The following is a 15021-nucleotide window of genomic DNA, read 5'->3' as shown; positions in this document are numbered from 1 at the left end:
TTAAATCCTTCTGCATTCCCTAAGGCTTGGCTAATCAATTATTAGCTAACATATATCATTGTTATTTATGTGAGGGGGAGAAACAAAGCAACTTGTGTTGCACTGGGAACTCTTCACATTGGTATTATGTAAAGAATATTTAACTGCACAAAAGAATTCATACCTCTTTGCCTGGATTCCTGTGGGGTAGTATCGGGAGCAAGATATCCCATCCCAAGCACAGTATGGATCCCTAGCTAGGCAGCAGTCCGCGCAGGCTGTGCCGTACATGTCACACTGATGGAACTTCACTTGCACCACGACAGACTCGGATCCAACATAGAGTTGTTGCTGTGGAAATGAACCGGGTACTACTTAATGAACAGGACTTCCACTAAGAACCACTAAAACTTCACAGAGCATCAGATTTATAGTTGCCCAGGCAACTTTAATTCTACCCTCCTCTGCCCCCCTCCTGCTGGGGCACCCAGTGAATGGAGTAAAGGAGGACAGGGAAAAACAAAGGATAAAATTGTGTGATTCAAGAGTGCAATGTAATGTATCTGTACAAAGGAGCAGAAATAACGCTGCTCATCCAAGCTTAATTGTGGCATGAGTTAACTTTTGAGTGGCTAAATTTGCAACCTTAAGGTTCCTTTTAGAATAGCTCCCCTCCCTCCTTCCCTTCCTAATATGCATTTCCTAAATATTTAGAGCAGCAAATAGAAAAGCAACAATTCCAAATATTTCATCATGCTTGTCAGTATGGATCTCAATGTGGGATATCAATGGGGTTTTCATCTTTAGATCCTCAGCGCAGCTCTTTACTGCTCAAACTGTACTGCTTGAGCAAATGGAGAAACTAGTATTGGTAGTAAGCTGATTCATGAATTTGGACCAACACTGAATGAGTATGAAAGAATGCCACAGCTATTTAAAAGACAGAGGAAAACTGTGAATCTAAACAGCTGAGTTCAACTCCACGAGTGGTTGAGGAACAGGATCAAATGGTTATTAAGCCCTCTTGCCACTCATTAGCTTGTACCTGTCCCATTGCATTTTTGCCCACTGCTCCCTCCCCTGCCTTTCTTGTCCCCTCTTCTAAGTCTACTCTATTTGCCCCTGCCTTTCTTCATCCTCTTATTTTCCTGCAGTTTCTGCCTCTCTCTGTACTTCATTTGCCCCATTCCCTTTTATTCATACCTGTCAGCTCCTTCCCAGTTCCCCTTCTCTGCCCTTATAGCTGTCCCAGCAACTCCAACCTTGATCCCCTCCCCGTTCTCCTCCTCCCCCTTCTGTTGTTTGTACCGTCCCCAGTTATGCTACTCCCCCCCTAACCTGTCCCTCCCTCATTCCCATGCTCCCACCCTTGACAAGCTCTGTATTGATCTTTATCTGTTCCCATTTCCTCAAGAATCAACAACTACTGCACTTCTCAGCCCTTAATTTAGATTGCTTCCTTTTCCTTCTGGCTGCAAAAATACTTATGAGAGAGCATTGAGACAGAGTCTCCCTGCTTTAAATTCTGACACATCTCTGGATCCTGGGTCCTGGAAGGGCAATTGCTAGGAAGAACCATGCTAATTTGCTCTCTGGGAATGGGTTATGCACAATATAGACAGGAGCTGGGGTATCCTCAATGCAGCTGAGTAGCTTGATTCTAACAAGTCTCTATGAACTAAGATATTTTCAAAGACTTAACCTGGCCAAATGAGGATAATTATTCATGTACTCAGCAAAAGCCACATCTTCAATGCCAAGACAACCAGTGTGTCAAAGGTTAAGTCCCTGTTTCAAGCAGAAACATACTAGACAGTCTAATTTGTAAGAGAATATGCCTCACTACTGCTGGAACCCGCTCAGTCCTTCTGCTGGGCCCAGGGATGTATGCAGTGGCTGGCCCACGGTAGCTTGACCCTCCCACGGGTGGTGGCTGAGTGAACCATCACAGCAGGTGGAGGTGAGGCACCTGCCTTAGGGGCTGCCACAGGACAGTTGCTGCCTTTGCGTCTGGGCTGCAGGACTGGGCCAGACCAGGCTGCACTCTCGGGCTGCAGAGCCGGGTTGGACTGGGCTCTGGCAGTCCATTGCTTCCCCCCACCGCTGCCCCCATGCCCCTGGCCAACAGCAGCCCACCCCAAGTGCTCAGTGTCACCACAAGCAGGCAGCAGGTGACAGTTGTTTCACTTTCACCCACGGTGGTAGTTTGTTCCACTGCCACTGCCAGAAGAGGCGGGGGTGGGGGGAATGTGCTGCAGCTGTAGTCTGCCTACAAATTGCAGCCTATGGTGAAATACCATCTTAGTCTGTCCCCAAACTCTGCTATTAGGCTTATTACCTATCTGACAATTTAGTTACTATGGTCACTGCAGAGGGCAGACACCCCTGTCCTCATCTGCTTCAGGTAACCCTGAATGTTTATTCACTTGCAAATTGGTTCAATCTACACTGATTAAACTAACCTGCAAAGATTGAATCAATCCAGACTCCAGTTTTTTGAATGTCTGTCCCTAGCCTTAGTGTGGAACTGAGTGTGTGCCCTCAACTCTGCTCTCAGTTAACTTGCTCAGGTGTGCTCACTGCTGCACTAAGGTGGCTACCTTGCTCTGTTTCTGCACATGCAAAGTAAGGATGAATGGCTGGGATGCGTTTCATGGTAGCTGTCTTAAGCTTGACATGGAGACAATGTAAATATCCTCACAGAGTTATAGACTCCAAAGCAGAAGCAGCTGGCTGTCACCTGTCATACAAACAGGTCATGTAGTTTCTCCAAGAAACTGAACTGAATAATAACCAGGACAGAGTGACTGAGGCACTAGCCCTGGGAACTGATTTAAAGGGGACGCTGCCCATATTCTACAGTGCTGTTAACACCTTTTACCCCTACTCTCATAAAGCCCTTGGAATTGAAGCATTGAACTGTTTTTACAAAAATATCTATTCTAATTTTGAAGACTCCAAGCTACTGGGAAGCTATTCACTTTCTCTGGAAAGTTTTTCCAGGGTTTAATTACTCCTAGTATTAGGAAATCTCACTTAGAGGTTAAATTTATATAATTTCAACTTCTAGCCTGTGGGTCTAGTTATACCTTTTTCTGCAAGACTGAAAAGCTCCCAGTATTATTAGACAAACTACCCCTCAATCTTCTCTTGAATAAGCTAGAAAGGTTGAAGTCCTTGAGCCTCCAAGTCATGAATCATGGACACTCTCCAGGACTTTCACATGCTTTTTGAAAGGCAGACATATAGCTAGACACAGCATGCTAGTAGCCATCTTACCAGTTCTTCATGAGAGGCAAGACTGTTTCTTTTTCATATCAGGGTTGTACTGACCCTTTCTGTCATGGCAGGTCATGCTGAAGACATGACCACTAAGTCCTTTCCTGAGTCATGTATGTCCAAAGGAGTCTCTCCATCTGGTAGACAGAATGTACACTTTTTTGTCCCTACCTGACATTCCTTTGTATTTAAATTAAAATCTGGTTTATACCAGAGGTTTGAACCATCCTGTGTTAAAATGAAGATCAGGAGCCAGCTCAGGCTGGTGTGGAGGCTCCTATCTCAGTGCCCGCTGCAAAAGGATCAGTGAGGAGGAGCAAAGAGTTCTGTTGAGCAGGCAAACATTCAAAAATTCTCAAAATCTCCTAAGCTTCCTTAGCAGGGGGCTAATAAATATGTAGGTGGAGAGCACAAAGGAAGATCTTGCAGAGAAATTCCCTGGTGCCTGTGGCCAATCCTCTTATATTTATCAGCAACAAAGTTTTTCTTTAGTCTTCATGTTTCCCAGGCTATTTATTCCCTTGCTGCAAGTATTATGCCAACAACTCATGTATCAGGTTGATTTTCCCTTGCCTTGAAATGGATGATACTGTGAACCCAAAAGATTTAAACAGCTTTTAACACTAGCTCTGAACAACCTAAATGTTTCAGAAACAGAGAAAGAAAAATTATTAGTTTATATTAAAAATGATCATATGTTACTGAAGCGTCTCTCATTACACGTGATGTACAGCTATGCACAGTTTAGAGCTTTGTCACATAAGAATCATGCAATCTTGGTGGTTCAAAGACATAAAAATACTTGCCCTCTTTGAAGAAATTTCCATAGAAATAATAGGAACTGGCACCTGGAAAAAAAAAATCACCTTTACTCTATATGGAGACCAAAAGAACTGCCTTGTTTATCGTGGAGATCAATTTAACAGAAAGAGGAATTATTGGAGAATTTACTTATGTATACGCTTGTACTCAAGTATTCCTCCCTCCCCCATCACTATTTTATCAAGTCACTCTATCAAAGTAAAACTGATGAAATAGATGTTTTTGAGATCATTATTTTTAAACAGTGATGTGAAAAAATAGACATTTCATTCATAAAACAATATCAAACTCAACCTGGAACACATTTGTTCCTATGCCAACCATAATGCTAGTCCATGCTTTCACTGATTTCTGTTGTCCTCCTTGGATAAGTACAAACAGTCAAAAGCCCTGAGGCTGAATTGATTCAATTTTTGCAGGTTAGTCTAAGTTGCATAAATTGAACTGATAAGAAAGTGAACAGATATTTACTTTTGATTCTAGAAATGTAGCCACATGCCTGCAGTGGCCAAAGCCAGAAGCCAGGGGGCACTAGAGCATGCCTTCTTGCTCAGCTGGAGAAGAAAGCTTGGGAAAAGGCTAGCCCACCCACTCTGTGAAATGAGTGTTTGTTGGGGAGGTGCAAAGCATCCCGGGATGCTGAGGGACTGTGAGGTCACTTGAATCTACAGGGGACAGAAGTTCAATAAATTGATTTAACCTAAATCAGTTAATCCTGATACGACATCCATCCAGGTTTATCTTAAACTGGTTTTAGCCATTTTGAAAGCGTTTTATGTGCACCGAACTTCTGTTGTGTTACAAATTTGAACTGATTTCCAATCACTTGTATCAATTTATGTGCAATTTCTGTCTGTAGCCCTTTAGTATGGGCCTTTATAAGTCACAGAAGGCAGTGCAGACTAGGACACAGTGTTTCATCAGTGAATTCTTGCTCAGGAAAACTTATGCATCTCTGATTCATTTGGCCTTCTGCTGACTTCAGAACTACCTCTCTGTACTTTCTATATGACATATTTGTTATAGACAAAATTAACAGATCGTGAAATTTTTCCCTTTGTCTTCTATTGAGAGTTCTTGTGGCAGTGGCAGAAGGTGGCTCCTAAGACCCTAAAAACTGGCCCCATTTAAGGAGCCAAATCCTGCAGTCCTACTATAGGAATTAAATAGGATTTCATTCCACCTACTTTACTACACATTAAAAATGATGATCATATTCTTTCTAAGGCAATAGAAAGTTTGTCTGTTTAGGGACTTAGGATTTGGCTCATGATAAGATATATTAAATTTTTTCCAGACCATGAGTTTCTGAACCACTGGGTTTCCAGCAAACCTCCAATTTTGTATCTTCAATTACACTGGAGTGTAATTATGTCTATTTAGATGTTTAACAGCCCATATGGGGGGACACAATCAAGCAGTTAAACATTTCATTGGAAGTTAGTTGGCAAAATTGGAAGTTCTGGTTTAACATTTAAAGCATTAAGTGAAAGTCCTGATTTATTTTGGGGCATTCAAGATTTAGAATGCAATTCCAGTTTAAATGAAACTCTGCTTAAAATATGGATTTCCTGTGGAAAAAGAATAACTGTCTCATTAAGGAATTTCACTGCACTTAGCTATTGCATTTCCATTCATACTACTATGTTGTAAACATTTTAAGTCTGAGTACACCCCAGGCAGTTGTGTATATGTTTCCTTCATAGAGTATTGTACCTTGAATACTTGAAGTTCTTCAAGAATCACTTCTTCCATTGATTCTGTGTCCTGGTTGTAAATTGTAATGACTTTCAACACAATCCCATTATCTGTAAGTAAATAAAAAGCACCTTAGAAGTTAAAATTGTTATTTGTTGGTTGACAAAGATCAGAATGTCTCCTTTGAAGTGAATACTGAAGAGATGAAAAAATAACAATTGCAATAATGCTTATATTTTATTAATGATTGTATTGTCTGCATTGGATAGGCTTCTTGAACATAAAAATACATTTGTATCTGACTGGGAAAGTGAGACCTAGAGAGGTCTGGACCATATAACAAGTGAGTAGGATAAACAGGTTTCCAACAAGGTGTCTCTCAATTCCATGGTTAATAGTCCAGACCAGGAGTAGGCAACCCCTGGCAGAGGTGCCAAAGCGTGGTATATAGAAGCATTTTGCTTGGCACCTGCACCTCGGTGCAGTGGTGGGGAAAAGGCCAGGGTTGCACTGCCACAACAAGGATTGGGCCACTCATGACTCCCCTGCCATCTGCCCCTGGCACTCTGACATCTTATAAGTCAAGGTTGTGGGTGTTTTTGGCACACTCTCCAAAAACATTGCTGACCCCTGGGCTTGACTAGTTGTTCTCAAAACATAGGTCATGGACTACTTGTGATGCAAAAGTCTTCCTCCTATAAGTGGTCTTCAGCTGATCTATGCATTAGACTCCTCTCCTTTTCAATTAAAAGTGTGGTAAGTATATAGAGGGCTATGACCATTCCTGAGGACTGGTAAGTGATCTCCTCAATGTATTAATTAATAAATTGATACTTTGGTACAAGAGCTGGGCTCCCTCACTTCAGTTTGGTCTTGTTCTGATTATTAAAGACCCTTTATTTGCCTGAAAGCTGCATGTTTGTCATCGCCAATGGTACTTTCTGTTTCCTGTCTCCTGTTAGTGTCACTCATCTCTGATTTACAGGGGGAAAAATTAACCTGACAACCAGCGAGGAAAAAAAATGTTCAGAGAGAGATCAAAGAGATGAACATAAAGAGGAGCCATTAAAGGGGGTCAGACACCACTCCTCAAAGCGAAAATGTTATCAAAGAGGTCCATTTTTTGAGAGAACAGTTAAAAGGATTCACTGTCAGGGGCTCAGATGTTCATAACGAAGTCCCCTTATAATCCTGCTGACAGGCATGTTGTGGAATGTTATCCGTGTAGTTCAGACTTCCTCTTTGACAAGCCCTTCAAACCTATTCCAGTAATGCTAAGGAAACCTTCCATACGTACAATAACTCCGTGCATTAATGCTGTGCTACGAATGCTGGGTCCAGGTAGAGGAAGTTTGGGCCCCTTCATTATACTTTTGGCAAGAGCACCCCTGAGCTTTAAAAAGGGATGTTTTGCCAGAGTAAAGAGTGCAGAATTCAGCTAAAAGTTTCTGAGTCCAAGATTCCTGTGCTGTCACCCAAGAACAGACTTTCAAGGGAACAGTAAGCAGCAGAAAAACACTTATGCACCTACCTAATGAGTGGTCTCACTGGCTTCAGCTTTGTTAGATCATAGGCTTCTTTACTTTTCTGGCTATGCCAGACACTCATATAGGTTTTAACCATAAATGCAAGTGTATAGTATAAAATATATTGTCAGCATTAGAAAATCCGTCATAGAAACCTACAATGACATACCCTGTGATGTGATACATTGTACCACATATTGGAACCAAAAGATTTAGGTAGAGAAAATCCCATTAATATAAAATAAGCTTTGTGATTCTCTTACATCACTTCTCTTATTGACTTTATACAGCAAAATGTGCTTTCCATCTAAATGTCACTAGTCAAGAAATAGCCCAGACTAAGTGCTTTTTTTAGCAAAATGGCCATTAGTGCCCTCGTGTCAAGTAATCATAGAAATGATTATGATAAAATATGGAGGTTATTTTGCCTTTTTGGGTTATTTCCAGATCAGTCAGATATTACAAAAAATCAAGGGTTTTGACAGGCTTTTCTGATATTTTATTAATTTCTTAAATACAGTGAGGCCTTAAAGGATAATTAATGGTCTTTGTGTCTACTCAGATTTAGAATTATGGAGACTCGTGACATATTTTCAAGTGGCCTTTTTCAGGTTTGCCTTATAGGTGGTAAAGAAATCCACTTAAAAGAGAAATGAGGAACATCAAGAAGTCAAAATGCATCTGGGGTGTCTGGCAGACTGGCAAATATTGGCAGAGCTCTGAAATTTTGGGGGGGGGACCATGTTTGGGGCAGCTATTCCTTCCAGTAATTCTCTTAGGCAACACCCTGAGGCAGATCTGAAAACAAACTGCTTCTGTTAGCAAAGGCAACTAAACCTAGGGTCCAAAGAGGTAGAAATGAAGCCAACAGCTTCCACTGACATTTTGAAAATCCACTTATTCCTCTTGGGTCCAGATCTCAATTTTGACACTGAGTTGGCATCCATGGGATCCACTAGGTGTTCTGCAATTTTGAAAAAACAGGTCACTTAATTAGCACCCAAATGTGAGTCTCCCATTTCTGAGGCTAGGGACAGAAGTTACACATAAACCAGTTTAAGTGATCAGAAAATGGTTTAAACCTATAACAGAACAGCAGCTCAGTATACATAAACCAGTTCCAAAATGGCTGAAACTGGTTTAAGATAAACCTGGTTGAATGTGGCATCAGACTTAACCGATTTAGGTAAAACTGGTTTATGAAACTTCTGTCTCAGACCCCTTCCTGGTTCAAGTTAAATCACAGTTCCCCAGCATCCCAGGATGCTTTGCAGTCCTGGGCTGGGCTGTGCTATCTGCTCCAGAGAGCAGGGTTGGCCCCAACCCTCTGCTCCCTAGTCAGAGCAGTGAGGGCTGGCTGACAAGGGGGTGGGAAATCACAGCCGGGTCTGCTTGGGGTGGAAGGGGGACAGCTCCTGCAAGACATTTTCTCACTGGAGTGGAGGGGATGGGTGTGTAGGCCATCAGGCTAAGGCAGAAGGGAGGGATTTAAATCCCCTGATTTAAATCCCCTTTCCCACTGACACAGGACCCCAGCCATGGTCTCCTTGGCAGGGGTACAGCAGCCCCTGCCAGGCTACCTGCCCACTCACCACTGGAGCAGAGAAGGTCTGGGGAGAAAGTCTGGGAGGGACTGCCACCCCAGGCAAACCTCAGTTGGGGTCCAGGGCCAGGGAGTGGGCTTAAACCCCCTTCCCCACCCTGGGTCAATGTGCTGGTCCCAGGCTGGGGTGTGGCCATGCTCCCTCCTCTCCACTCAAGTGGGAAGTGGGGTACAGGGGGCAACAGCCTCAGAAGGACTGCTGCCTGCCCCCAAGACCCAGGCCCAGTATACTGACCTGGGGAAGGGGACCCCTTTTCTGGCCTGCATAGGACCTGAGGGGGGAGGGGAGGAGGCAGCGGGGCATGTCTTCGGGAAAGGAAGCTCTCTGAGACCATCTGCAGATTCCCCAAGAAGGACTTTCTGAATGCCTGGCTGTAAGGAGACACTCTGCCCTTACAAAAAACTTATACAAGGCTTTCTTTTGTTTTCTCGGTTTCTTACATTCCATTTTCATTCAGACTAAGCTGTGTGTGCTCTTACTGTGTTTTACTGGGATGTATCTTAGCTTAGGTAAAGATTTCTGGTTGTTCTTTGCTGTGTGCTTGAGGTTTCAAATTGCTGTGTTTAATACATGGTCACTTCAGAGAAAGGAGTATTCTCATTCAAGCTTTTATGTATTCAGTGCCACTACCTTTTCCCCCAGCAACCCCCTCCTCAGCCTGGCAGGGGTTGCCCCTCCCTGCCAGAGCAGTGGGGAAAGAAGCCTGGCAGGCACTGCCTGCTCACCCAGGCAGATTGGGGTAGGGTTCAATGTGGGCCAGGGAGGAGATTTAAACTCCCACTCTCCAGTGTGCTAGCTCTGGGCTGGGGTCTGGCCATGCCCCCTCTGCTCCAGGAGGGAGCAAGGAAAAGCCTTGGAGCAGAGGCTGGGAGGCATGCTCTAGTGCCACCCAGCTTCTGGCCTGAGCCACTGCATTTCTTGAATCGAAAGTCGATGTCTGTTCACTTGCTTCTCAGTTTAGATTAACCTGCAAAACCTGAATCGATTCAGCCTCGGGCTTGTTGACTGTCTGTACTTAGCATTAAAATCTGAGTTCTAGGGTATAATCCTTCTTTCTCAACACTTTTTAATATGTTTTATACTGAGCTGCTTTGTAACAAAATCTCTCACCCTCTCTTTGTCTTAGTTTCACCATTCATGAACTGGGTATTTATAAGGCTTACTCTCATTTGCAAGTCTTTTGATTTTTTTTTTTACAGATAAAATGTACTATGCAAGTATAAAGTATGATTATCTATCAAACTGACTATGTTGCTTTGATGATTCTCAAGAATACAGTGCTTAATCCTGGACAGATATCAGTGTTATTGAAAATGGGATGAAAAGGGTACAGTGCTACCTTTCTTATTTACCTGTGCCAATAAATAAGACATCATATTGTCCATCTTCAGCTTCCACTCTGTCCACTGCTATTTGTTTGAGATTATACTTCCCATCTGTTTTAACCAATATTGGCCTTTTATGAACTGGCCGGACAGGCTGATACATCAGTGGATGGCTTCTCACAAAACGGACAGCTTCATCAGGATAGTCTTTGGTGGTACTATAGAGACCACCATTCACTTTGCTGGCACACTGCACAAACACAAAACAGGTGGGTTATAGACATGGGTGGTTTTGTTAATACTGGCATAGATGCTGAATGAGGGTACTGATTGCCAGAAGTCACAGCGTGAAGAAAAGCATGGAAATGCTTGAGACTTTAGGGATTAAAGAGGAATCCATTTATAATCTGGTTGACTGAAAGATCCAAATAAATGGTGCTGGATTTATAATGAGAAGTGGGAAAGGGAACAATCTAGCTGTCCAGAGCCTTCAGACAGACTCAGTCTCTCCTCAAATGAATGTCAATGGGAGTTTACTCATTTCTTTCTCATAGAAACATATGATTCAACCTCAAATATTTATGTCAGATCAGAGGCAGTTACACTCTGTTACACTAAGGCTTAAGTATTACCACAGTATCTGTGTGTATCTACCTGTGCATGTGCATGCACATGTGCACATGCACATACATGTGCGCGCACACACACACACACACACACAATGTGGATGTACTGCATAATGTATGCATACAAACCCCCATGTACAAAAATGCTCATTTGCTTTCACACTTGCATACAAACCCTCTTTTATAAGAAGTTTTCCAGTGAATTCTAAAATTTTCATTATGCTTTCCATAAATTATTGATCCAATGTCTTCAGCTGATCAAATTATTCAACCTTTTTTTTAAAAAAAAGCAATGGTTTTTACTACAAAACTTTTCATTTCAGTGAAAATGTGGTATACAAACATCTTAGACTTTCACGGGGAAAATAGGGCTTCTTTCCTAACCATTTTTTAAAATTGAAAATAGTCAACCATGTTTTTCATCTATCAAAAACCATTAGAGAAATATATGCCCTACTCAATGCTGCTGGCCACATAAAATGAGCAAAAAAGGAATGTTTGGTATCAGTCTTCAATTCATGTGGATTGCAAAATGTACAAGCACAGTTCAAAATTAAACCACCTTTAGCCCCAGTAATTCTTGATCTCAAAAAGCGATTATAATATTCAGCTCATAATGCCAATATTACATATAACAGCTCAGCCTGAAATCCAAGTGTTACCCAAGATCAACCTGTCATATTGCAAAGCAAATACACTTTAGGTTAAAGAGTGAAACAAAGGTACTGTTTGAATTAGATGAACTAATAGGGTTAAATGGATGTTTTATACAAAAAACCTTAAATTTAAATATTTTGTGAAGAATAGGATATAGTATTTCCTAACCTAACTTAGATGCTTCATTTCAAATTTGCCTCATGATCACTAATTGAAACCATTTATGATCAAACTGGAAATACTTCAGTAACCATTCACTTCCTCCAAATCTCCATAAGATACTGTGGTTTTAAGAAGCATGTCAAGCAAAGCCACAGTAGCAGGCTCTCCCTATTTAAATTGGATTTTCAATCAATAAAATGAAATAAAATACTCTTTATGTTTACTGGAAACAGTAATTTTAAACTTGTGGTCAACTATAATTGACAATAACAAACCCCTGCACTTGTCAAAAAGGGCAATGTTTATTTCCACTTTTCTGGGCTTGGCTACAGGCAAGTATTTTTTCAGTGTTGACTTTGAAGTAATTGTCTAATCAACCTAGTGATGGAATTTCACTGGCTGTTTGCAATAAGGGGAAAGAGCATAAGTTTTAAGACAAGCTAAACCTCTGCTTTTCCTGGACCGCACAGCACAGTGCATAGGCAGTGCCAAGTTCCTTTTCAAAGTTCCAGTTTGGAAATGATTTGGTAAAAATAATCCTCTACAGGATTTTCTTTTTCATTAAGCAAAATAAGGCAATCTAGAAAGCAAACAATAGATGCAGCTACTGCCGAAGCCTACTACCAACATTTCTGAAATAGTGGACATCATTCTCCTAAGTAGCACAGTATCACTCATGGGCTCAGTAGATTACACAGCCTGGCTGCACACATGACAATAGCAATATTGGAGGACTTTACAGACCATACAGTCTGTCAGAACTAGTGTGGCTCTACCAATATGTGAGTTCTGAGTTTATTTCATTTTAAACTGCTTTTTCTCCTTTCCTTTTAGTCACCCTCTAGGCCCATCCAACAGTTGAAATCGATGGAAGGTGATTCACAGAGGTGAGGAGTGGGAGTAGTATTTTTTTCACTCTATGCCACACTGTAGGCATCTACATGAGATGCTTTACTGTGCAGTTGACTAATTAGCTCCACAGTAAAGCATCAACTTCACCATGTGCAGCACTATAAGACTGTAGTAAGCTAATAAACACCACGATGGGATAATACTGCCCGACACAAGTTACTTATTCTGCCAAAACGCATGTGTAGACAGTGACAGGGGCTGGCTAGGGCCCTAGTGTGCTACAGCATGGGGGCTGCCTGCTGGCTAGCTCCATACTGTAGCACCCTCATGCCCCAACCAGCCCTTCTGCAGCACACTGAGTTGGGTTGGAAAAACTCTGGGTTGGCAGACTAACCCGCCCAGGTCTCCTGTCAGTTAGGATTGTGCTCCCCAGCTCAACATACTGCAGACCTGGGAGCACATGTAAATACTGAGCCCTGGAGCAATAAACTCCAGCACAAACTGTATCCACTCAGATTGAGCAGAAAGTTGGCAATGTGCAGAGACTGTGAACCACAAACCTGTTCTTGACAATCTGCTCTTCAGCTCAGTGAAGCCTAGATCCAGATCAGGTAATGAAGCAGCATTGAAGGGTACTTAAGGCCCCTGCTACATGTTATATATTACACAATTAACTGGTTAACTGCACAAGGAATTTAAATAAGCCACAAGTGCAAAGTAATTATCACAACACAAAAGTGACTATCCAGCTATAAAGTTAGTGCTTCACAATGTGTAACAGCTCCATATTTGGTTTCTATCCAGCTTTAATGTGAACGCGTAGCACAGTCCTAAGGTAACAAGTAGTCAGAAATGGATGACTGTGTGAATTGTCAGCTAGCTGAAGATAGATCTGCCAACTCCTCCATCACCACCAGTGCCCTCCAGCCCAGGGAGGTCATAAGATTCTGTGAACTGGAGCTCAGGATATCTGAGCTCTACTCCTGGCTCTAGCACTGACTTGCCATTGGGGAATCTCTTGCCCTTCATTTTCTTGCCTGAACCATTTAAACTTTATGTCTATAAGGGCAAGGGTAGTCTCATATTTATTTTACTAAATCCCTAGCATGAGAGCAGCCCAGTGGACCACTAAAATAGCCCATGTGGGATACTGAAATAATAACAGTGGCATGTCAAGGGTATATCAAGTTAGAACAAAGCAACCTTGGCCAGTCCCTCCATCACCATCCTGATCTCTGGTGCTAAGTAGCTAAGGATTTCGCTCAAAATTTTTATCTTTTTCCCCCGTTCATCCAGCTTGGTGCTCGTAACTCACCTAGACATAAGTGCAGTTAGATTGTCAAATTTATTTCAAAGGACTCCTACTAGAAACACAGATACTAAAGTTGAATTCCTGCAGTTTTAGTCAGTTCTAAGTTAAGCATGCAAGATGCTTTGCTGTCTGAGAAAAGAAATGAATAAAAACTCAGAATTTGGGCCATGAGGAACAGCTCAGAAAAATCTAATTATTGTGAAATGTTTTACAGTTAGTATGTGGTGCATTTTCGATCCTCTTTACTGCCTGTCTCCAGACCCTCTCTAACTTTTCCATGTCCTTTTTAAAATGTCGAGTCCAGAACTGCACGCACAACTCCAGATGAAGACAAGCCAGTGGTGAGTACAGAGACACTATCACTTCCCATGTTTTGAACCTAATGCTTCTGCTGATGCATCCCAAACCTGTATTTGCTTTTTGAGTGGCTGCATCAATCTTCACACTCATATTGAGTATGTGGTCCACCAAGACTCCTAAGTCCTTTTCCACAGTGCTGCCATCCAGCCAGATGTCATTTTATATTTGTGTTTTTGATTATTCCTCCTAAGGTGCAGCACCTTGCATTTGTCTGCATTGAACCCTATTAGCACTGAACCCTATTAGCCCAATTTTGCAACCTGTCAAGATCCTTCTGAATTGCACTCACATCCTCCAATATATTTGCAATTCTTCTCAGTTTCATGATGTCTTCAAATGTTAGCATCCAAATCAATAAATAAGTTGAACAGCACCAGGCCCAGGTCAGACTCCTATACTTCCTGCCATTCTGATGTGGACTGCTTACTAAGTACACTTTGCCTGAGGCTATTCAGCCAGTTTTCTGTTCACCTTGTAGTAGTTTTATCGAGCCCATATTTCTCCAATGTATGAGAAGGTGTTTGCTGGACCTTATCAAAAGGCTTGCTGAAGTCCAGTTTTGTTATGTCCACAACATTCCCTTCATCCACCCAAGTAGCTACTTTGTCAAAGAATGAGATCAAGTTTATCTGACATGATTTGTTTTTTATAAATCCATGCTTTCCTTCTCCAAAATTAGTCTCTGGCTTCTCCCTACATTAAACAAACAAGAAACGAGCCCTTTGCTATAACAGTTGCTGCAGTGATGGTTTACTGGTCAAGGTGGTATACATCTCATTTAAAGTGTTCATAGCCAACATAATCACTTTAGGGGAGCAT

At 42.0% G+C, this 15021-nt stretch overlaps 1 protein-coding gene across 2 annotated transcripts in view; it reads right to left on the bottom strand.

Annotated features, from left to right (window-relative positions):
- The window catches only part of SEMA3E (semaphorin 3E), a 206262-nt gene that overhangs the window by 24198 nt on the left and 167043 nt on the right, over positions 1-15021 (bottom strand). For both annotated transcript variants that reach the window (XM_090041888.1, XM_090041887.1), the window contains 4 exons: positions 10261-10483; positions 5797-5888; positions 4065-4106; positions 164-330 (listed from right to left, as the gene is read on the bottom strand). In XM_090041888.1, coding sequence (XP_089898014.1) covers positions 164-330; positions 4065-4106; positions 5797-5888; positions 10261-10483 — 524 coding nt within the window. The remainder of the gene's footprint in view (positions 1-163; positions 331-4064; positions 4107-5796; positions 5889-10260; positions 10484-15021) is intronic.

The sequence above is a fragment of the Crocodylus siamensis genome, chromosome 4, assembly GCF_052110815.1.
Source record: "Crocodylus siamensis isolate JL-2025a chromosome 4, ASM5211081v1, whole genome shotgun sequence".
NCBI lineage: Eukaryota > Metazoa > Chordata > Crocodylia > Crocodylidae > Crocodylus > Crocodylus siamensis.
The sequence above is the reverse complement of the archived record's forward strand: the minus strand, read 5'-3'. Positions and strand labels throughout refer to the sequence as shown.